Source organism: Nerophis ophidion, linkage group LG12 (assembly GCF_033978795.1).
Source record: "Nerophis ophidion isolate RoL-2023_Sa linkage group LG12, RoL_Noph_v1.0, whole genome shotgun sequence".
Taxonomy (NCBI): Eukaryota; Metazoa; Chordata; class Actinopteri; order Syngnathiformes; family Syngnathidae; genus Nerophis; species Nerophis ophidion.
The window spans coordinates 39,185,414-39,211,173 of record NC_084622.1 but is presented as its reverse complement, the minus strand read 5'-3'; the positions used below and the strand labels follow the sequence as shown (position 1 = coordinate 39,211,173).

The window sequence follows — 25,760 nt, the reverse complement described above, 5'->3', positions numbered from 1 at the left end:
TGCCCCAGGTGTGCCCCAGTACAGTATTAGGTCTACTGACGCCCCTGCTCAAGACAGCCATGACATTATCAATCAATCAATGTTTACTTATATAGCCCTAAATCACTAGTGTCTCAAAGGGCTGCACAAACCACAACACAAACCACTACGACATCCTCGGTAGGCCCACATAAGGGCAAGGAAAACTCACACCAGTGGGACGTCGGTGACAATGATGACTATGAGAACCTTGGAGAGGACGAAAGCAATGGATGTCGAGCGGGTCTAACATGACACTGTGAAAGTTCAATCCATAATGGATCCACACAGTCGCGAGAGTCCAGTCCAAAGCGGATCCGACACAGCAGCGAGAGTCCCGTTCAGAGCAGAGCCAGCAGGAAAACATCCCAAGCGGAGGCGGATCAGCAGCGCAGAGATGTCCCCAGCCGATACACAGGCGAGCAGTACATGGCCACCGGATCGGACCGGACCCCCTCCACAAGGGAGAGTGGGACATAGGAGAAAAAGAAAAGAAACGGCAGATCAACTGGTCTAAAAAGGGAGTCTATTTAAAGGCTAGAGTATACAAATGAGTTTTAAGGTGAGACCTAAATGCTTCTACTGAGGTGGCATCTCAAACTTTTACCGGGAGGGCATTCCAGAGTACTGGAGCCCGAAATGAAAACGCTCTATAGACTTTTTTTGGGCTTTGGGAATCACTAATAAGCCGGAGTCCTTTGAACGCAGATTTCTTGCCGGGACATATGGTACAATACAATCGGCAAGATAGGATGGAGCTAGACCGTGTAGTATTTTATACGTAAGTAGTAAAACCTTAAAGTCACATCTTAAGTGCACAGGAAGCCAGTGCAGGTGAGCCAGTACAGGCGTAATGTGATCAAACTTTCTTGTTCTTGTCAAAAGTCTAGCAGCCGCATTTTGTACCAACTGTAATCTTTTAATGGTAGACATGGGGAGACCCGAAAATAATACGTTACAGTAATCGAGACGAGACGTAACAAACGCATGGATAATGATCTCAGCGTCTTTAGTGGACAGAATGGAGCGAATTTTAGCGATATTACGGAGATGAAAGAAGGCCGTTTTAGTAACGCTTTTAATGTGTGACACAAAGGAGAGAGTTGGGTCAAAGATAACACCCAGATTCTTTACCGTGTCACCTTGTGTAATTGTTAGGTTGTCAAATGTTAGAGTTGTATCATTAAATAGAGGTCGGTGTCTAGCAGGACCGATAATCAGCATTTCCGTTTTTTTGGCCTTGAGTTGCAAAAAGTTAGCGGACATCCATTGTTTAATTTCATTATGTTCTTTAGAAGTGTATGTAAACTTTTCACCACGACTGTAAATGACCAATTACCGATTTTATCTTTAGAAATGTGAATTTATCGTTTGGTGAACCTCTGGATCGATCCACATATAGTATGGATTAGTCGATGTCCGGTTGGAAGGTCATCAATAGGTTGATTGTAGATCTGATACAAAATATGGCCGCTCGAATCTTGCGAGACTTTTGTGATGACGTTGTACGAGAATACTGTTCTTGTTTGCGACTGACGACAGCGCAACATAGCAGACAGCACCGAAATAATGTACAAACAATACACCCCGAATATAAATATAAAGTGTGGTAAATGTTTGGTTTATTTTTTTTAAAAGAATGGTCGGTGGAAAAAATTCAGTACATGTGTAACGTTTGGAAAGCAGTGATAAAGTAGCGGCAGCACGACTAATCTGAGCACAGCTGTGACAGCATCGAGACACTCAAGCCGGCGATGAGGGGGCAAAGGACGCTAATGTTAGTAGACCCTACCAACTGCCTAGACAAGAGGACACTGATTTGAAAGACTTTCATCTGCATCTTAGCCACAACTCTGCGAGTTAATCACATCATTTATGTCACTGTTCATTGTGCTGAAGACCTCGCGAGTCACGCAAGTGAACCCTCTCTCCCGCCACACGCCACACTTGACATCCCCTACGCTTATATTTCCCCCTTTACTTCTCTATATTTATTATTTCATAATAATAAATTTGTTTCCTTGCGGCCTGCTGAAGTTTGAGTAATTCTGATTTCCTTTCCAAAAGAAGCGATCACAGACCAATCCATAAATTATTGGACCATAAATCTAGTCACCCACGGAAGGCACCACACAATGTGAACAAATCAAAAGCAAAGTAAGGCTGGTCTTTGAGTTTTTTTTTATTTTTCACGCACACACTTTTACTGTCTTGCTAATGTAGTATATTTTCAACTTCTCTTGATGACTTTCTTTCTTAAAAGCGACCAGCGACAATCTAGCAGTTATTTTTTTTTGTAGATATGAAAGCAAGGAACACTCTTAATGTCCTTAACGTACAATTGGTGCAGCTGTGAGTGTTTCCTCACGGGCAGTCCCCTGTCTACCGAATGTCTGCTCTTTAACAGCTTGTACTGATAACACATTTTGTTGTTTGTGTTAAATGTTTCATCACTGTCACGCTTCAAGTACAAACAAACCCGTCGTTCATGTTTATGAGCCAGTCAATAGATTTGGTTTGTTATAAATAAATGATAAATGGGTTGTACTTGTATAGCGCTTTTCTACCTTCAAGGTACTCAAAGTGCTTTGACATTACTTCCACATTTACCCATTCACACACTGACGGAGGGAGCTGCCATGCAAGGCGCCAACCAGCACCCATCAGGAGCAAGGGTGAAGTGTCTTGCTCAGGACACAACGGACGTGACGAGGGTGGTACTAGGTGGGATTTGAACCAGGGACCCTCGGGTTGCGCACGGCCACTATTCCACTGCGCCACGCCGTCCCTAGTTCTTGACTATCACAACCCTTGAGTAGTTTGATCAAATGTGATACTCTTACATTTAACAATGTATACGAAATAATAATACAACTAAACTAAGTATCAACAGAAGAAAATACATTTACAGTTCTAATTATACTTTGCATAATATTTTCTTTAAGTTTATGAATTGCAATACTTGGAAGTTGATAGTTCTACTATTTTGCTAATAGTACAGGAACTGCCTGTTCTGTCTATTTAAAAAATAAACACATGACATTGTTCTGACATAATACATTTGATTGATTTTTAAAGCTTACAATTGCATCAAATTGCATCGAATTGTAATGTTTTAAAAAGTATTGTTAGTGAATCGTATTGTAACTCATCCATGGAGATTCATATCAAATCGCCATTGTTTATTAATGTTGCTGTGTTTGACAACTACCAAGCGGCATAGCTCGGTTGGTAGAGTGGGCGTGCCGGCACCTAGAGGGTTGCAAGTTCGATTCCCGCTTCCGCCATCCTAGTCACTGCCCTTGTGTCCTTGGGCAAGACACTTTACCCACCTGCTCCCATTGCCAACCACACTGGTTTAAATGTAACTTAGATATTGGGTTTCACGATGTAAAGAGCTTTGAGTCACTAGAGAAAGGCACTATATCCATCCATCCATTTTTTACTGCTTATTCCCTTTTGGGGTCGCGGGGGGTGCTGGCGCCTATCTCAGCTTCAATCGGGCGAAAGGCGGGGTACACCCTGGACAAGTCGCCACCTCATCACAGGGCCAACACAGATACACAGACAACATTCACACTCACATTCACACACTAGGGCCAATTTAGTGTTGCCAATCAACCTATCCCCAGGAAGGCACTATCCCCCCCATCCATTTTCTACCGCTTATTCCCTTTTGGGGTCGCTGGTGCCTATCTCAGCTACAATCGGGCGGAAGGCGGTGTACACCCTGGACAAGTCGCCACCTCATCGCAGGGCCAACACAGATAGACAGACAACATTCACACTCACATTCACACACTAGGGCCAATTTAGTGTTGCCAATCAATCTATCCCCAGGAAGGCACTATCCCCCCCCATCCATTTTCTACCGCTTATTCCCTTTTGGGGTCGCTGGTGCCTATCTCAGCTACAATCAGGCGGAAGGCGGTGTACACCCTGGACAAGTCGCCACCTCATCGCAGGGCCAACACAGATAGACAGACAACATTCACACTCACATTCACACACTAGGGCCAATTTAGTGTTGCCAATCAATCTATCCCCAGGTGCATGTCTTTGGAGGTGGGAGGAAGCCGGAGTACCCGGAGGGAACAGGAAGGCACTATATAAAATATAATTCACTTCACTTCAATTCTAATCAAAAAGTAAGGATTTTTGGGGAAATTTATGTTACCACAATATTACAACTATGACGCACATAGATCTACAAGTAATAGTGTATTTTTATCAGTTACAAAGTAACGTGTTAATGTAACGCCGTTATTTTCAGCGGTAACTAGTCGTCTAACGCGTTATTTTTTATATTCAGTAACTCAGTTACTGTTACTACATGATGCCTTACTGCGTTATTTTACGTTAATTTCTATATAGTATCGGCTAAAAACTGAGAAGATCCAATTGTCTTTTTATCGGAGAGCTGCGGTTTCGCTGTGTGTGTGTGTGTGTGTTTGTGTGTGTGTGTGTGTGTGTGTGTGTGTGTGTGTGTGTGTGTGTGTGTGTGTGTGTGTGTGTGATGGGGATTGCGTGTCTGTGTTTACTTACAAAAAGACATCATCGCGGAGCCGAACCCAAGTTTTTTAACATGGAGATATTTTCACTACTTTTCTTTTGTCGAGCACAAAGAAAATTACATTTTAGTTAAATGTAAGTTGTTTCTTTGATCAAAGATCCCGTCTACAACCCGAAAAAGTAATTCAAATCTGCTGAATTAGCTACAAAAGCAACATGCTTCAACAAAGCTAGTAAAGAGAGACACAGACCCTGATGCCACTTCACCTGTACCTCCACCTAAGGATTTTAACGGAGGGACTGCTTGCCAGGACAGCATCGATAGAGCCATTGCAGCGTATGTGCTAGAAGACATGCAGGCTATTCCTACAGTGGAGTCACCCGCTTTCAGACAGCTAATTAGCATGATGGCAGGCGTCACATAGCCAAATGGCTAAAAAACATGTTCCAAGTTCCTTGACACAGTGGACATTGAGTACATAAACATGGAAAGCGAGCTAAAGAAAATACTCAAAACTCTGCCTCTGCTCATCATTAAGCACTGAAGGTACACACACTCTTGTCAATTCTCTTATATACTCTTTCATTTTAGACTTCTAGAGTGTTTGATTATCACATAACTCTAAATGAATGGACTATAAAGTTCACAAACATAGAGGGATCCTCATGGGCCAGGCCAATCTTTCCTTTTGTCTAAACTAAAACTGGGGAAATGTGTTGTGTGGCTTCAGTACAGGTTGATGTCATGAAGACATTATTTTATTTCACAATTCTTTGAGAGAGAAAAATGCCTGGTTAGGCGTGTTTATGTGTGCTGTATATAGTGAGATGACATACCTGTATGATCATGTCATGTGTGCCTTCCTTTGGTGAAGCCCGGTTCAAAGTTACGTTGTGACATTTTGTTAATATATGGTTTGTTACGTATGTACTGTATGTTATGTTGCAGCTATTTAATAGTTTTGTCAATTTGTTATGGCCCGAAATTAATTGGCCCTTCGAAACATATCTTTGTCTTTGTGTGTTGTATGTAGACCGCATTGCTTAGCAGAGTTCAGTGATGCAAATGCATGTCAAGGCTAAAATGCATTAATGGGAGCCTTAAATTATTATTATTATTATTATTTTTTTAAAAGGAGTAAATATACGCTATACCATATTTTTCGGACTATAAGCCACAGTTTTTTTTCATAGTTGGCCGGGGGTGCGACTTATACTCAGGAGCGACTTATGAGTGAAATTATTAACACATTACTTCAAATATCAAATAATATCATTTAGCTCATTCACGTAAGAGACTAGATGTATAATATTTCATCGGATTTAGCTATTAGGATTGACAGATCGTTTGGTAAACCTATAGCATTTTATATATGTTATGATTATTTGAATGACTCTTACCATAATATGTTACGTTAACATACCAGGCACCTTCTCAGTTGGTTATTTATGCGTCATATAACGTACAATTATACAGGCTGTTGTCCACTATTCTTTATTTATTTTAAATTGCCTTTCAAATGTCTTTTCTTGGTGTTGGGTTTTATCAAATAAATTCCCCCCAAAAATGCGACTTATACTCCAGTGCGGCTTATATATGTTTTTTCCCCTCTTTATTGAGCATTTTCGGCAGGTGCGACTTATACTCCGGAGCGACTTATACTCCGAAAAATACGGTATTTACTTTTCATATTAGCGGATTAGTTTTTGGTGTAAGTAACTGAGTTCCTTTTGAAATAAAGTAACTAGTAACTATAACTAGTTACTGGTTTGCAGTAACTAACCCACTACTGATTTTTATCCTAAATGTCCCATGTGAGATAATACTTATTTAGCTGAAATAGTATTGTAATTATAAATCAGCATGTAAACTGTTAAACAATATCTTATGTATTTTTGTAATACTTGGACATATGTTGTAAATAGGATGGATGCAATTTGATCATCTAAAACCATGCATATGTAGTTACTAAGGCAATTTCATGTTTGCTGACTAAGGCCTTAATTATTTTGGCTGTGTTGCCTAGTTCAGGGTTCGTGTACCGTTATATGTGAGTAATTCCGACTTAGAAGTGAGACAATTAAAAACAATTATTTTCATAGCTTGCTCTGTGTTCTGTCATCTCTAGGTCACTGTTCTACTTAACCACCCAAAAGGAGAGCTTCATTTTGCCTGGAACACTGGATAGACGGACGGACGCACTGCCCCGTGTTCTACTTTTCATGGATTCCAGGGTGGCTCTACTGCACTTATGGACATTCCTTGTCCTGACAGCAGAACTAAACTGGATTGATACCGCAGAGGTCTACACTAACGACTGGGCTGTCCATATTAATGGGGGCCCTGAGGAAGCTGACCGCATCGCTAAAGAACACGGTTTCATCAACCATGGAAACGTAAGTTAATCTCACAATGTATCAGAGTATGTTTGAGTTTGACGTCAAAACAAATATTGTTCAAATCTCCGTTTTAATTTGATTCAATATGAACACTGTTCAAGGAGACCTCAACAAGATAACCAGTACTGAAAGCTTTTTCAAACAGGGTTTCCCCTACATGTGATTGATTGTGGCAGTCTGCCGCACTTTAAAATTGAGTTTTGTTTTTTTATGTGAATCTAAATTAAAGTAAGATAATGTAGGGTCCAAAAGAAGTAACACAAAGTCAAGACGCTTTTTAATTTTTTTTCCACTCTTTTGCTAAAAACAGGCCAAATTCCAACATTCCCTCCCATGCACACACATTCATCTCTGTGCTTCACTACCAGACACACAACAACACTTTCAGGCACGATACATTAACACCAGCAGGTCGTCACGGTATGAATGGATATATATCAGTGTCTTTCAACTTTTTTTGAGCCAAGGCACGTTTTTTAATTGTTGCAATTGTTTGATATGACTTTTAACCATAACCAACCATGCATCAATAAAGCTTTTGTCTCAAAGTAGGTGTACTGTCACCACCTGTCACATCACGCTGTGACTTATTTATAGTTTTTTGCTGTTTTCCTGTGTGTATTGTTTTAGTTCTTGTCTGGCTCTCCTATTTTGGGGGCTTTTTCTCTTTTATTGGTATTTTCCTGTAGCAGTTGCATGTCTTCCTTTTGAGTGATACTTCCCTCATCTACTTTGTTTTAGCAATCAAGAATATTTCAGTTGTTTTTAATCCTTCTCTGTGGGGACATTGTTGATTGTCATGTCATGTTCGATTGTACTTTGTGCACGCCGTTTCAGCTCCACAGTAAGTCTTTGCTGTCGTCCAGCATTTTTTTTTTGTTTACTTTGTAGCCAGTTCAGTTTTAGTTTTGTTCTGCATAGCCTTCCCTAAGCTTCGATGCCTTTTTTTAGGAGCAATCACCTTTGGTTTGTTTTTGGTTTAAGTATTAGATACTTTTTTACCTGCATGCAGCTTCCCGCTGTTTCCGACATCTACAAAGCAATTAGCTACCGGCTGCCACCTACTGACATTGAAGAGTATTACACGGTTACGCTGCCGAGCTCTAGAAAGCACCGAAACTCACTAATAACACATAATTTGCAGACTATAATTACTGGTTTGCAAAAAATATTTTTACCCCAAATAGGTGAAATTAGATCATCTCCCACGGCATACCTGACTGTATCTCACGAAACACTCGTGTGCTGCGGAAAGGTGGTTGAAAAACACTGATATGTATAACCTATTATCTGCGCACTATTAACTAGTACTGCCTTTTCTTAGGGGCAATCACCTTTGGTTTGTTTTTGGTTGAAGTATTAGATACCTTTTTACCTGCATGCAGCCTCCCGCTGTTTCCGAAATCTACAAAGCAATTAGCTACCGGCTGCCACCTACTGACATTGAAGAGTATTACACGGTTACGCTGCCGAGCTCTAGAAAGCACCGAAACTCACTAATAACACATAATTTGCAGACTATAATTACTGGTTTGCAAAAATATTTTTACCCCAAATAGGTGAAATTAGATCATCTCCCACGGCATACCAGACTGTATCTCATGGCGCACTTGTGTGCTGCGGAAAGGTGGTTGAAAAACACTGATATGTATAACCTATTATCTGTGCACTATTAACTAGTAATGCAAAGAAAATACGGCCACTGAAAAGACTTGATCACCGAAACATGTTCTGATGACATAAGCAATGTGCACAGGATTGGAGCGGAGCAGTGTTAATTTTGACAGTAGTTTTTTAATTTAGTCTTTTGACGAAAATGTATTTTACTTTTAGTATTATTTTAGACATCTAAATTAATTTAGTTAGTCTAGTTTTAGTCAACTAAAATACTCAACATTTTAATAGACTAAAATTACTGTAAATTGTGTCGAATAATAGTTTAAGGATAACGCATCTTTGAAGTGGTTTTGAAACCACTTCTATGAAGATTTTTGCTGAGCTTCTCAAAAACTAAATTCACAACAAGATCTGCATTCCATGAATAAATCTGTAAGTATATTTCACACTAACCATAGTGTGTTTTATTATTTTAGATGCAATTAAGCATTGTTTTCAAATGTTTAATAGTGCATGACTAAAATGGTCACATTGTATGACAAAAAAAACCTTTTTAATCTATATTGTGTAGAACTACACTGAGGGTACACAATTGGCGTCTTGACCACAGTCTTGTTTAGATAATCTAGAACAGTGGTTCTCAACTTTTTTTCAGTGATGTACCCCCGTGAACATTTTTTTAATTCAAGTACCCCCTAATCAGAGCAAAGCATTTTTGGTTGAACAAAAGAGATAAAGAAGTAAAATACAGCACTGTCATCAGTTTCTGATTTATTAAATTGTATAACAGTGCAAAATATTGCTCATTTGCAGTGCTCTTTCTTGAACTATTTGGAAAAAAAGATATAAAAATAACTAAAAACTTGTTGAAAAATAAACAAGTGATTCAATTATGAATAAAGATTTCTACACATAGAAGTAATGATCAACTTAAAGTGCCCTCTTTGGGGATTGTAATAGAGATCCATCTGAATTCATGAACTTAATTCTAAACATTTCTCCACAAAAAAAGAATTCTTTAACATCAATATTTATGGTACATGTCCACCAAAAATCTAGCTGTCAACACTGAATATTGCATTGTTGCATTTCTTTTCACAGTTTATGAACTTATATTCATATTTTCAATAAATATATTTATAAAGGATTTTTGAAACTGTTGCTATTTTTTAGAATATTTAAAAAAAATCTCACGTACCCCTTGGCATACCTTCAAGTACCCCCAGGGGTACGCATACCCCCATTTGAGAACCAATGATCTAGAAGGTATATATCTCACATAGCTGTCTTTTTTTCTGTGGTAGCTTGACAAATTATAAATCTGGTCTTTTGGGTTGTCAAGTTGTGCAATTATCAAGGACATTGATCAAAGTGCACTGTGCAGGTATCTTGTTTATTTATTCGGTGGATGAGCTTGCCCATGGTTTACAACAAAAGTAGTAAGCAGTTGATCCTGATCTTGATCCTGCCCTACTGTCTTTGACAGTAAAAGTAATTATGTACAGAATGAGTCATTGGTTAAGGCCTACTTACTGAGGCGTAAATGTTCGGCTGGTTATTCCATATGGATTCTCTGTCTTCCAGGTGTAGAAGACATATTGTATTGAGGTGTGTAAAAATTCAGTAGGGATGTAACGATATGAGGATTTCACATCACGGTGTTTTGACCATAATTATCAAGGTTATCATTATTATTGTGGTATTGTTGAATGTGCTCAAAACGTAGTTATACACACACTGAACTTTTTTGATGAAAGTATATGTTTTTAAACATACGGTAACTAAAATAAACAGACATGGTTAGAAAACCCACTATTTTGCATGTCTTGTGTTCCTTTGCATCACTGATAGTGTTTTAGTCTTAGTATTTTATCCGTATTCATTACTTTTATTGTTTTAAATATTGGTTTGTACCGTAGCTATTTAAGATTCATTAAAATGAAAAGTGCTTTATACAGAAAATCAATTTAAAATGTAGATTCCTAATGAAGCCTTAGCTTGACGCTCCTCTACTTTCTCCTGCTCCGCTTGCTGCGGCAACAACAAACAAAATTCCAGACGCTCCTCTTCGTTTTGTATCGTTTACTTGTGAACTTAATCATTCAAACATGTAAAACAATTATGACGTGGGAATAAATGAATGGCAAAATGAAGAGAGTTTGTTACAGTAAGAAAGAGTCAGAAAAGAGTGAGGTCAAAACAATGTGTGGCTCGTTTCCCCCATACCTGACTGCCATTACCCATAATACATTGCGTCCAAACCATATTACCACACAAATCTTCAGCCATATTTGTAATTAAACAGTTACGTAATCTTCACTTCTTAAAGAAGTATAGAATAGTACATCATCAAATTATTCAGACAAATTTAATAATTACAAATAAAGTGTACCTTATATTTATTCTAAGCATACAATATATATGTTTTCGTATTATTTAAATAAAGTAAATAGTTCCCTTTTGGCTGAATAAACATAAAGCACCTCCCATAAAATGTAAATGAACTTAAACAGCATTTGGGCTCCTACATTAATTATGTATATTTTTTCTGGCCTCTGCGTTGTGTTCCACACTGTTCAGCGGTCTTCGAACACACCTTAAAAATCTATTTTCCTCTGAGGAAAGATCAATCATCATAATTCCGTTCAAGAGAACACAGCTTGTTTGTTCAGTGTTTACAATTGAATATCTTAGTTGCTCAGACAGTGATAAGTTTATCTGTGAGTTTATCAAATTGCAGTTAGTTGTCTCTGTTGTTTGATCATTTAAATTTCAAATGGTAATACTAATTGTAGCAAGTTTTGCCACTGTCATCATTATTATTGTTTATCGTTACATCCTTACAATATATTGTCTTGTTTTCACAGTGAAAAATCCAAACGCAGTGGCTTACAAAGGCAGTAGTTCTGATTGAACCCCTGTGTGATTTATCCCCCGCCCTTGTCCTACTGTGATTGAATAGATTATTAACGTGTCCCACTCGCCGAAGGACAAAATTAAATATGATTGAGCATGGGGGCTGTGCAGTCTTTTTGCATGGTGTTGTTCGGTGTGGACCCCGCTGAGTCAGTTTGGGACGGACTTGTGCTGGCTTTGTTTGGCAGGGGGCAGAGTCTTGTGGCGTTGTGTCGGCCTGGTATGAAGTGCCTGCGGGGTCTTGGGATGGGGGAGGAGTTTGGCCTCCTGGCCGTAGATCTTGTTTGACTCCTGCATGGACTGGGGGAAGGGCAGGGTGGGTGGGCGCTCTGTCCAGGCCTTCTGCTCCTCCTACTTACAGTGCACACACACACACATAAGACTTTGAGGGATTGTCCTGTGGGAAGGCATGGCGGGGGGGCTCTATGGGGCTCCAGTCCTCCTAACGTGTCCCCTGCTTGTCCATCCAACAATTTAAACTGCATGTTAGACACTAACATGCAGTTTGGGTTTGGGAAACTCGGCATGGTAGAGACCAACCATGACCTTAATGTCCCCCATTTTTAACCACATCATTAGTCCCCTCTAAGGTTGTCCCGATACCAATAGTTTGGTACCGGTACCCGTACCAAAATGCTTACCGATACTTTTCAAAATAAAGGGAACTACAAAAATTACAATATTGTTTTTGTTTTAACATAAAATCTTACAATATAGTAAACATATGTTTCCTATTACATTTAAAGAATGATTTTAAATGGTTGAAATATAAATTAAAGGGCATTAAACACATTGGGCTTTTCTTGTTGTACTCAAAGAACAATTTGCCATTTTCCATTTTAAAATACAATTATTAGTAAGTACTAAAACCAAAACTAGGAATTAAAGTTCACACATAAGCCATGTAGCAGGTAAATCACACATTCGTTAAAGATCAAACACAAATTGTAGCAATTTCTTACAAAATTCAGTCATTTCACTTAGTTCATTAGTTGACATTAGAGGACTCTTAACTCTGCTAATATTTGACATCATTCCCTGCAGCTTTGTGCGTGTCTATGTATCTACATGTGCACAACAGAGGAGCTGTTGGGCACAGTTTAGCCTCAGCTAAACAGAATTAATGACTCCATGGTGATGTTTTCGTGAATTTACTGATTGAAGAACTAGCTTCCACAGCCAGTGGGTCCACCACAATGACTCCTGTTGCGTTTGATCAGTTGTTTTTACTGCCGTGATACAATCACCATTTGGAAACAGATAAGGTATGGAAAAATCAAAGCTACAAAATATTTCTGTGTAAATAACTCATTTCAAAGTGTATTTATCTGCTACTTACAGTAGGGTGTGGCTACCCACTACATTTTTCTAAAATGTAGTGGGTTCGGCTTATATCCTGGTGCGCTCTATCGTCCGGAAAATACGAAAAAAACTGTGTATTCCTAAGAAAAAAGAAAATGACAAGCAGATGTTCCAATTTCAGATTTCAATGAACGTAACAGATGTAAGATAAGGACAGAGGTGAGTGCAGAGATGAAAAGCTAATTGGAAATTCCCCAAAAATAAGAATACATTTGTAAAGAAATATGTGCCGATAGTCATTTGTTGTTATGTTGTGTGCAATTCTTGGATGAAAATGGGAAATAATACTAATGCATTATATTTTCAGGCAAAAAGCATGTGTCTTGGATTGCTGGTTTGACTACATTTAGTATAATTATTATTTTATTTTAACAGAACTGCTCTAATAGGCGAGCAGTACATGGCCACCGGATCGGACCGGACCCCCTCCACAAGGGAGAGTGGGACATAGGAGAAAAAGAAAAGAAACGGCAGATCAACTGGTCTAAAAAGGAGGTCTATTTAAAGGCTAGAGTATACAGATGAGTTTTAAGGTGAGACTTAAATGCTTCTACTGAGGTAGCATCTCGAACTGTTACCGGGAGGGCATTCCAGAGTACTGGAGCCCGAACGGAAAACGCTCTATAGCCCGCAGACTTTTTTTGAGCTCTAGGAATCACTAATAAGCCGGAGTCTTTTGAACGCAGATTTCTTGCCGGGACATACGGTACAATACAATCGGCAAGATAGGCTGGAGCTAGACCGTGTAGTATTTTATACGTAAGTAGTAAAACCTTAAAGTCACATCTTAAGTGCACAGGAAGCCAGTGCAGGTGAGCCAGTACAGGCGTAATATGATCAAACTTTCTTGTTCTTGTCAAAAGTCTAGCAGCCGCATTTTGTACCAACTGTAATCTTTTAATGCAAGACATGGGGAGACCCGAAAATAATACGTTACAGTAATCAAGACGAGACGTAACAAACGCATGGATAATGATCTCGGCGTCTTCAGTGGACAAAATGGAGCGAATTTTAGCGATATTACGGAGATGAAAGAAGGCCGTTTTAGTAACGCTTTTAATGTGTGACTCAAAGGAGAGAGTTGGGTCGAAGATAATACCCAGATTTTTTACAGAGTCACCTTGTTTTATTATTTGGTTGTCAAATGTTAAAGTTGTATTATTAAATAAATCATGCTGTTTAATCAGCACCTTAAATATACCACACCAGTCAAGTGGGATGGATTATCTTGGCAAAGAAGAAGTTATCAGTAACAAAGGTTCAGACAGATTTGTGAACGATATTTGAGGGGAATAGATTGCTCGTGTATATAGAAAAGTTTAAGCTCATTTTGTCACGCCTGTAGATTATGTTTTGTTTTCTGTCATGTCTGATCACAATGATGTACGGCCATACTACCCTGAGCATCCCCAATCTTGATTGTTCACGAAGCTAAGCAGTATCTGGCCTGGTTAGTACTTGGATGGGAGACTGCCTAGCAATACCAGGTGCTGTTTGACCTTTGGACTCTTTAAGTTCCTTTTTTTTCACTCCCTGTTTTGTCACCATGACGACCAATCAGTTCACCTGTCATGTCTCACACCTGCTTTCAATCACCACATGTCTATTTAAGCCTGTCATTTTATGTTGGTCGTCCTGGCGTCATTGTGTTTCTTTTCATGCTTTGTCCATGCCAGTTTTTTCATGCTAAAGTCCTTGCTACTCTTGTCCAGCCATAGTAAGTGCTATTTGCTTTCTGCCTTCATTGCATTGCCTACCTATGCTGCTCATTCTCCATGCCCACGATCACCTGCCACGCACCTTGCTATTCTTGACTCCTGTTTTTTTTTTTTGTCACAGTGAGTGTTTTGTTTTAGTTGTTTATAGTCATGCCATCGTGCTATTTCTGTTAATAGTTCATTCATGCCATCATGCAAGTGTTTTTGTTTCCTGTTTGTATTTTGTAGCCAAGTTTTATACCTCCTTGTGAGCGCCCTTAGTTTGCTTATTTTTCAGTTTAGTGTATAAATAGATAATTATGTACCTGAATTCACGCCTGGCTCGTCCCGTATTCCCTCTGCGTCGAAGGAGCAAAACAAATCCATGTCCAGGTTTGACACTTTTGAGTTTATCAACTCATGAAAAATGGGAGAAAAAACAAAAGTATTGGGTTTTTAGTTTTGTTCAGTTTATGAGTGGACGATGACTATATGACTTTCATTGGCAGCTGCTGGTCTTTCAAGTAGGGGAAGCTGATTTTTAGCTAATCTCTAAACATAAATACAGTCTCTAACAACAGATAAAATATATAAAGATGCTCTACTTTACAAAGAAAACATCACTTAGAGAATTGCAAAATTATCCAAATCCACACAGAACAATGGAATAAAACTTGTGTTCTTAACCTCAGGCTTGCGATATTGCCATTGGCATTGTTTACAAAGTGGAGAAAAGGAAAAATCACAAGATATGAAATTATAAAGCTAACGTTGTTTATCCTGTGTAAGTGTGTTGCTGTCTGCAGACTTATCTCCAGATCAGCTAGATATATTGTATTTTTAAACATAATAAACTGAACTACTTTATTACTTGTTTACTACTTATCTGATTCTTAAAGGGGAATATTATCACCAGACCTATGTAAGCGTCAATATATACCTTGATGTTGCAGAAAAAAGACCATATATTTTTTTAACCGATTTCCGAACTCTAAATGGGTGAATTTTGGCGAATTAAACACCTTTCTGTTTTTGCCTCTCTGAGCGACGACGTCAGAACGTGACGTCATATCGGTACTCAATGCCATTTTTCCTTACACATCAGACGCATCGAGTCAAATCAGCTCTGTTATTTTCCGTTTTTTCGACTGTTTTCCGATACCATGGAGACATCATGCCTCGTCGGTGTGTTGTCGGAGGGTGTAACAACACGATCAGTCAAGTTGATTTACGTAGAATGTGCATCGATTAGCACGGCATGCTAATCGATGCTAACATCCTATTTAGGCTTGCTGTGTGTACATATTGCAGCATTATGCCTCATCTGTAGCTATATTTACATCTAGCCTTTCCCTCCATCCACATTTAATGCCAAACAAACACTTAGCAATCGACGGATTTAAGTTGCTCCAGTGTCAAGAGATGCAAAAGTCCCCCGTTTGGTTTTTACCGGCGATGCTACGACAGAGATGGCAAAAATGTCTGGCTATCCTGCGACACTCAAAGCAGATGCATTCCCAACGATAAAGTCAACTAAATCACAAAGGTGTGTGTTGTTGATGTTATTGACTTATGTGCTAATCAGACATATTTGGTCGCAGCATGACTGCCAGGTAATCGATGCTAACATGCTATTTAGGCTACCTGTATGTACATTTGAAACTATATTTACATCCAGCATTTCCTTCCACCCACATTTAATGCGAAACAAACACTTACCAATCGACGGATTTAAGTTGATCCAGTGTCAATGCGAAAGTCCTGATCGGTTGGTCTGCACATTTTACCGGTGATGCTAAGGCAGACATGGCCGAATAGCGTCAATAGCTATTCGCTCAATAGCTTCAGTTTCTTCTTCAATTTCGTTTTCGCTATCTGCCTCCATACTCCAACCATCTGTTTCAACACATGCGGAATCTGTTGAATCGCTTAAGCCGCTGAAATCCGAGTCTGAATCTGAGCTAATGTCACTATGTCTTGCTGTGCTATTCGCCATTGTTTGTATTGGAATCGCTATGTGACGTCACAGGGAAATGGACAGTGGCTTAAGCAAATAGCGAAAATCAAGCACTTTAAAGCTTTTTTTAGGAATATTCCGGGACGGGTAAAATTTTGAAAAAAATAAGCCCCATGGAACTAATTTTTATTGGTTTTAACCCTTTTGAAATTGTGATAATGTTCCCCTTTAAAACACTTTAGCCAATTTCGATTTTAAAATATGCTGGTTATTTCAGCAATGAGAGATTGTTTGGAAATCTATACGCTATGTATTACATTTTTTAATGTATACCCATTTATCCATTTTTTACCGCCTATCCCTCCCGGGGTTGCGGGGGTGATGGAGCTTATCTCAGCTGCATACAGGCGGAAGGCGGTGTACACTCTGGACAAGTTGCCATCTCATCGCAGGGCCAACAGAAATAGAAAACATTTATGCATTTTTTCATTCTTATTCTTAACTGAAGGGTCTGATTCTCTTTATTTATATTTAATAGTTCAGAAATTGTTTTTGAGGATTTATTATATGATGATTAGTTTAGTTTTTAAATAATTTGTTAAAAGGCGGTCAACCATCAGCTTTGCTAAGGATGAGGCCGCCGAATTGAGACATAGCTATTATAGCTACAACCAGTGACGTGCTGTTAGGGGAGCCAAGTGAGGCAGTGCGCCAGGTGGCTTAACTATGAGATGTTCCAAAACGAAGTATTCAAATAAAATAAGTTTAAATATTTCTCTTTATGTTTATGCTTTCTATGTTGTTTTGATGAGGCAGACACAGGCTGTGCCTCAACGGCTACACACAATGTGTATTGGGCATGCGTGCGAGGGGGCGCATGCTTGTTCCCACGTAGAAAAGGCAGGTCATGAGGCAGCAAGAACCTCTGCCTCGAGGTAGGGGGCGATATATTGCCACCTTGCAGTATCATCCATGTATCCAAAATGGATACATGGATGATAAAGCAGAGGATTGGGAGAATGTCATGCGGTCAGATGAAACCAAAATAGAACTTTTTGGTATAAACTCAACTCGTCGTGTATGGAGGAAGAAGAATACGGAGTTGCATCCCAAGAACACCACACCTACTGTGAAGCATGGTGGTGGAAACATCATGCTTTGGGGCTTTTTTTCTGATAAGGGGACAGGACGATTGATCCGTGTTAAGGAAAGAATGAATGGGGCCATGTATCGGGAGATTTTGAGCCAAAACCTCCTTCCATCAGTGGGAGCTTTGAATGGTTGACCAAATACTTATTTTCCACCATAATTTACAAATAAATTCTTTAAAATTCCTATAATATGAATTCCTGGATTATTTTTTCACATTCTGTCTCTCACAGTTGAAGTGTACCTATGATGAAAATTACAGACCTCTGTCATCATTTTAAGTGGGACAACTTGCACAATCGGTGGCTTTTTTGCCCCACTGTAAGTGCAAGCTGTGAAGTTTATGTTACACTAGCAAAAACCGAGTAATAGTCCTCTAAAATTTGACAAGGAAAAACCGAGTAATAGTCCTCTAAAATTTGCTATCTCAAAATTAAACTCATTCAGTTGTAATTTCAACAATGCTCTACAAAAATTAGCAAACACATACTTTATAAATAGTTACCCTGGCAAGGCTAAATGATAAAATGGTAAATGTGTTATACTTGTATAGTGCGTTTCTACCTTCAACATACTCAAAGCGCTTTGACACTATTTCCACATTCACACACTGATGGCGGGAACTGTCATGCAAGGCCCTAACCACGACCCATCAGGAGCAAAGGTGAAGTTTCTTGCTCAAGGACACAACGGACGTGACTAGGTTTGTAAAAGCTGGGGTTTGAACCAGGAACCCTCAGATTGCTGGCACGGCCACTCTCCCAACCGTTCCACAATGTCCTTTACAAAAGCCTATAAAAAACTATTGTCTATTGCTCTCAAAATTGGCAACAGTTTTATCTTCCATCAAGCTGGTCAAGCTCTCATCTTCTTTCCAATTCACTTCAAATTAAATCCATTGGCTTGTAAGAAAACAAACATCTCACATTTTGTGTTTTTCAGATGTGTCAGATATTTTGTCTCTGGTTTGTGTGGGTTGTGTTGGTTGCTCAGAAATGACTGACGCTTCCAAGTGCAGAGTCAAGTTTTCTCTGAGTGATTAGAAGAGTTTAAATACAATACTTTCAAATGCAATTTTTTTTTTTTGTACACAATCAGCCTGAATTAATTATATAATGTGTAATTTCATTTTATCGTTCCGAAGTATGCCATAAGGGAGGCATGTCGTTTAGTGTGCTTGTATGTCATACATCATTTCTAATGATTTATTAAAAAGTGCATCAAAGTACCTCTCTCTCTGTCTTGCGTTCCTCTTCTCTGGCATCCCCTCGTGTGTCCCTGAATCTTGTTTTCACTCCTGTGTGTTCATGTTCCAAGATGTTCAAATCATAGTTTTGCGCACAAACTAGTACTCTGCTGTATTATGCAGCTCAAAAAAGTGAGGGCTACTCCTGCAGTATTTTGTTCTGACTGCCGATATTATCGTCCGACAAATGCTTTAAAATGTTATATTGTGAATTATCGGTATCGTTTTCAAAAAGTAAAATTCATGACTTTTTAAAACGCCACTGTGAACACGGACATAGGGGGAAGTACAGAGTGCCAATAAATCTTAAAGGCACTTCCTTTGCATGCCGGCCACATAATATCTACGGCTTTTCACACACACAGGTGAATGCAAGCACACTTGGTCAACAGCCATACAGGTCACACTGAGGGTGGCCGTATAAACAACTTTGACACTGTTACAATTTTTTTGCCACACTGTGAACCCACACCGAACAAGAATGACAAACACATTTTCCATCCACGAAACTTTCATCCTCGCTCAAATTAATGGGGGAATTGTCGTTTTCTCGATCCGAATAGCTCTTGCTGCTGGAGGCTCCCATTAAAAACAATGTGAGGACGTGAGGAGCCCTGCGAATTCCGGTAAAGGCGAGGCTTTTTTATCAGCACCAAAAGTTGCGAACTTTATCGTCGATGTTCTCTACTAAATCCTTTCAGCAAAAATATGGCAATATCGTGAAATGATCAAGTATGACACATAGAATGGACCTGCTATCCCCGTTTAAATAAGAAAATCTCATTTTAGTAGGCCTTTAAAGTACGTTTAAAATATCTATTACAGTGTACATAAAATAACATTGTCTGACTATAAGAAACTGAACCTGCTGTATTGATAATATTAAGTGTAAAAAAAAAAAAAAATTTTAGCATAGAAGCAGATATGTAAAAAACACACAGACGCACACATGCATCTGAAGTATCCAGCTGTGGTGAAAGCGGGCTTTGCAGAGGGGGGTGAGCTGCTCATTCAAAGCCATTTCCATGGTGTTCTGTGTGATTAAGGAGAACATAGATGGCTCCTCATCTTAATCAACTGCTGAACGTGCTCTATAAGATTTCAGAATTGCCCCTTAATATGCATAGGATGGGTACATTATCCACGCAATTAAACTCACTTGAAAAAACAAATGAAACGCAGTTATCTGCCAAGCAGAGGTGGGTAGTAACGCGCTATATTTACTCAGTTACATTTACTATTGTAACTTTTTGAAAAATATTATATAGTTTTAATAGAACATACTGTGTATTTTTACTTGAGTATTTTTGTGAAGATGAAGCGCGACTTTTACCCTAATATTGAGTTTCCTTCCGATTGTTACATTTATTTATATTGTAGCGGTTGTTTTAAAGGCCTACTGAAACCCACTACTACCGACCACGCAGTCTGATAGTTTATATATCAATGATGAAATATTAACATTGCAACACATGCCAATACGGCCTTTTTAGTTTACTGAATCGCAATTTTAAATTTCCCGCGAAGTGTCGTGTTGAAAACGTCGCGGTATGATGACTCGTATGATGACGCGTGCGTTTGACGTTTCGGGTTGTAGCGGACATTATTTTCCAGCCCGATCCAAGATATAAGTAGTCTGCTTTAATCGCATAATTAAACAGTATTCTGGACATCTGTGTTGCTGAATCTTTTGCAATTTGTTCAATTAATAATGGAGAAGTCAAAGTAGAAAGATGGAGGTGGGAAGCTTTTAGCCTTTAGCCACACAAAAACATGCTGTTTCCTTGTTTAAAATTCCCAGAGGTGAGGCTGTACAATGGATCAGAGCGGTCAAGCGAACATGAATCCCGACAACATGTCAACCGGCAGTTTTCGGTGAGAAAATTGTAGTAATAAATCGGCTCTTACTGGAGATCAGCGGAGCTTCTGTCCTGCTGCAGCTGCCGTGACTTCCCTCAGAGACTCTGGCGTCAACACACCCGTGGCCACACCCCTCCGACTTTAAGGTACTATTTAACTCACTAAAACACTAGCAACACAATAGGCAGATAAGGGACTTCCCAGAATTATCCTAGTAAATGTGTCTAAAAACATCTGAAATGCTCCCACTGCAATCGCCTTTTTTTCTTTTTTTTTCTTCTAGTCCTTCACTCTAAATTTCCTTATCCACAAATCTTTCATCCTCGCTCAAATTAATGGGGAAATTGTCGCTTTCTCGGTCCGAATAGCTCTAGCTGCTGCTGGCTATGATTGTAAACAATGTGAGGATGTGAGGGGCCCTACAACCCTTGACGTCACGCGCACATCGTCTGCTACTTCCGATAAAGGCAAGGCTTTTTTATTAGCGACCAAAAGTTGCGAACTTTATCGTCGATGTTCTCTACTAAATCCTTTCAGCAAAAATATGGCAATATCGCGAACTGATCAAGTACGACACATAGAATGGACCTGCTATCCCCGTTTAAATAAGAAAATCTCATTTCAGTAAGCCTTCAAGGACATAATTCAACACTTGACTTGACTTTCTCATCATTATTTACTATCATTGTTCCATTGTGCACATAACAATGTTGTTCTGGTTTAGCATTCAGATATGCAATTAAGAGTGAGTAATTCGGAGCGGCCCCTTTAAGTGACCGTCAGGAGATTCTCCCGCCATTTCAAGTTGTTCGATGTTAGTAGTCATTCATTCTCGTCTTTGATGAATAAACGACGCACACTTTTTGTGTCAAATATACTTCAAGTCGTCTTGCTTTTACGCTACAATATCGTAATTTATCATTTCATTTTGTAAAAACAAATACATTCGTCAGCGAGCCTTCTTCCGGCAAGCACTGTCACATGACTCTGTTTCATCAATCAAACATAAGCAGTAGTGACGTTTGATTCCATTTCACCAATCAAACGGAGCCTAGCAGTCACATGACTGTTTCACCGATCCATCGTAAGCTTTAGTGATATTTGACTCCATTCCACCAATCAAACATAGCCTGGCATTCTATCTGGCGAGGAATAACAACCCGGGGGTATAAGAAAATTCAAAACTACTGGTTTAACAAGTGTCTGAATGTTAAGAAAATAAGACACTTTAATTCCACGACATTACGACTGTTTGAGACAACTGGTAAGCAGACATTTCCTAAAACAGTTTACTAAAATGGCGATCTTTTTGAATATCTCTGATGATCCTAATAAACACAAGTGTCATTTAAACACAATATAACATTACCACAACATTAAATAGCAGCAAACATTTCTAGTTTTCCTTTTAATCCGGAGCTTCAACGTTACTAGCACTAGTTTATTAGCATGTTGCCTTCTCTTCTTCAACTGTATTTACATTACCACATGGTTAAACAAGCTGAAATGACCATAATCACCCCCTAGTGTACGGGAGGCACACAGCATATAGCCAACAGTCACATTAGAGGTAAGAGCATGGAAACTATAAGTTCACATGTTCGAGTGAAAACAGAAGAAACATAATTATTTCAAGCTTTATTGCAGATTCCAACATCCAAGTAGACAAACAATCCGTCACGCCTGTAAGTTATGTTTTGGATTTGGTCATGCTATGTTTAGTTTTTGGACATTCAGTCACGTTTTGCACTTCCTGGTTTTGTTTGTTTCCATGTCAACTCATTAGTTTTCACCTGTCACATCCCTGTTCTCAGCCTCACACCTGTTTTCACTAATGATCATAACTATTTAAGTCACTCTTTTTCTTGTCTTCGTCCTGGGATCTTCTCACATGCACACGCACCCTACCCATGCTGCACCTCCTTCATGTCCTTGTCCATAGTTCCATGCCGTGTAAGTTTTTGTATTTATGCCATTGTGCTAGTTTTGTTTATAGTTTATTATATTCATGCCATCGTGCTGTTTCTGTTCATAGTTCATTCATGCCAATCGAGCAAGTGTTTTTGTTTCACGTTTGTACTGTTCAGCCAAGTTTCTTCCTCCATTGTGAGCGCTTTTTGTTGTTTATTTGTTTATTAAATAAACAACCATGTACTCACATCCACGCCGCACTCGTGCTGATTCTCATCTGCATCGAAGAAACAATCCACGTCCAAGCCAAGTTGTGACACAATCACATACAGTACATTAAAAAAAATTCAGTATAAAAGGCATTATCACATAATATTAAAACAGTGCTTGTGTATATTCAGTAAAATACATACTAGTGTTTCCATACATAAGATTGGTACCTAACAGAACTACACCTAGGATTGGTTATCTGTCTAAGGAGATCATTATCGAACCCCTGCAGTCTACATATAAACTTAAACATCAGTTTTCTCAGGGTGACATGGAAGGTGTTTATCCCTTAATCACAAAAAAAGCTTGCTGGCACTGCTACCCCTGGGCTTTCTTACTGTAGCAGGATTCTGACAGTCATTATATGCAACCTGGAGTTTGCGCAAGCTCTCTTTCTTGAACCTCACCCAGAGGGGGGCCGTGTACACAGGGTTGCAGTAAGCTCTAAACAAGTACAGCTTCGCTTCATCAAAGCAGTAGTGAATTTTACTCACCAACATATTTTCTTCGACATACAGCACTATTGTCTGTCTAAGCATGTCAGCATCATCCTCTATTTTGTCTTTGATGACATGGCCCAAGTATTTTTACATTGCTGCACACAGACAGGGTTTGCCCAGACAAGTAAAAACTTGGAAATTAAGATGTTGATCCTCCTTGGCCCAAATTACCATTCTCGTTATGGCATTATACTTGATGTTTGTTGATAATAAATTTGTTGACACTGTCATAATACTGGCTATGGTGATGGAATGCCTCCCGAGGTTCTCTGAAACTCTAATCTGCTATAAGTTGAAGCATTTTAATGCCTGAGAACTTCAATTCCCGACACAACTGGTGAACTTGTCCCCAGATCTAACTTGGGTGAAGGATCTCAAGAAAATATAGTTGTGCGGACGACTTGGTGGGCAACCCGAGTGTGCAACCCAAAATACTGGGTGTGGTTGGACGCCTGGATTGAATAGTCAATCCGATGCTTTTTAGGTTGAAGGGAAAACTAAGATGGGGAGGAGAGCCATCGCCCTGCGGATAAGCAATCAGAAGCGACTGAAACAAGAACGCTCTGGTCCCTAGAATTATGGATGATAAGGAACAACAGGCATCATCTCCCTCTACCTTCATGGTAGAACAGCATTATAAATTGGTTTGGGAAGCAGCCACCAAAAAAAATCTGATTAACTGGATTCCCAGTGACAGTTGATTTGGACAACTCCAGGCTGGGTGAGGAGGTCTCAGCCGAGGAGGTGTGCAGAGCGATCAAACGTGGGAACCTCTCCAGTGCTCCGGGCCCAGATTCAATAAAACTCATAAGGGTCAAAGAACGCTCTGGTCTCTAGAATTCTGGATGACAAGGAACAACAGGCATGTCCCTGTCTACCTTCATGGTAGAACAGCATTATAAGTTGGTTTGGGAAGCAGCCAACAACAAAAAATCAGAGATGAACTGGATTCCCAGTGACAGCTGATTGGGACAACTCCAGGCTGGGTGAGGAGATCTCAGCCGAGGAGGTGTGCAGAGCGATCAAACGTGGGAACCTCTCCAGTTCTCCGAGCCAAGATTCAATAAAACTCATAAGGGTCAAAGAACGCTGTGGTCTATAGAATTCTGGATGATAAGGAACAACAGGCATGTCCACTGTCTACCTTCACAGTAGAACAGCATTATAAGTTGGTTTGGGAAGCAGCCCCCCCAAAAAATCAAATTAACTGGATTCCCAGTGACACCTGATTTGGACAACTCCAGGCTGGGTGAGAAAGGTGTCAGACGAGAGGTGTGCAGAGCGATCAAATGTGGGAACCTCTCCAATGCTCCGGGCCCAGATTCAATAAAACTCACGAGGGTCAAAGAGTGGGACCCAAAAGGGGAGAAGTTGTCAGCTTTATTCTCCGCCTTTCTGATCAACTTGTCGTTGAGAAATACTATCTGTCCATAGCCTTGGGTATGAAGATCACATCATCTTTGAGACTCTGGGGGACGGCGTGGCGAAGTTGGTAGAGTGGCTGTGCCAGCAATCTGAGGGTTACTGGTTCAATCCCCACCTTCAACCATCCTAGTCACGTCCGTTGTGTCCTTGGGCAAGACACCTAACCCTTGCTCCTGAAGGGTCCTGGTGAGCGCCTTGCATGGCAGCTCCCTCCATCAGTGTGTGAATGTGTGTGTGAATGGGCGAATGTTAAAATACTGTCAAAGCGCTTTGGACTCCTTAAAAAGGGGTAAAAAAGCGCTATACAAGTACAACCCATTTACCATGTCTAACTTGACTCCATAGTCTGCAAATGTTAGGAAGCTGTTGGAACCCTGCACTACTCGGAGATATGATTGCCAAATCATCAGCGTACATGATGTGGTTGATTAAGGTGTTCCCAATTATGCACCCTGTTCCACCATCTTTCAACTGCTTTGAAAGGTCATCCCAATATAGGCTAAATAGGCCTGGTGATAAAAGTCCACCCTGCCATACCCCATTGCCAACTCTGAAGTGAGAGGATAAACTACTCCCCCATTTTACCTGCATCGTCTGCCTGTCGTACCAGAATGCGTATGATGCTACCCGCAACACCCCTATGCTTGAGCTTGGTGAAGAGATAGTGATGGTTGACTGTCAAATTACTTAGATGCATCAATAACACTTACCAACATTGTAGAGCCCTGCGCTCTGTATTTCTACTGCTACTTTAAAGCATAAATACACAAGTCAGTGCTATGCTTGCTCTTGAAACCAAATTGGTTGTCTGTGGTGCAAATAAGATCCTCAACGGTGTATTGTATCATAGTTTATAGCACATTAGATAGTGTGCAGGCTAGGGCGATAGGTCGATAATTGTCCATACTCCCTACTTTTTT

General features: G+C 39.7%; 1 protein-coding gene across 2 annotated transcripts in view; it reads left to right on the top strand.

Annotated features, from left to right (window-relative positions):
* The window catches only part of LOC133563436 (furin-like), a 221,943-nt gene that overhangs the window by 28,444 nt on the left and 167,739 nt on the right, over positions 1 to 25,760 (top strand). For both annotated transcript variants that reach the window (XM_061917560.1, XM_061917559.1), the window contains exon 2: positions 6,660 to 6,927. In XM_061917560.1, coding sequence (XP_061773544.1) covers positions 6,754 to 6,927 — 174 coding nt within the window. In that variant the 5' untranslated portion in view covers positions 6,660 to 6,753. The remainder of the gene's footprint in view (positions 1 to 6,659; positions 6,928 to 25,760) is intronic.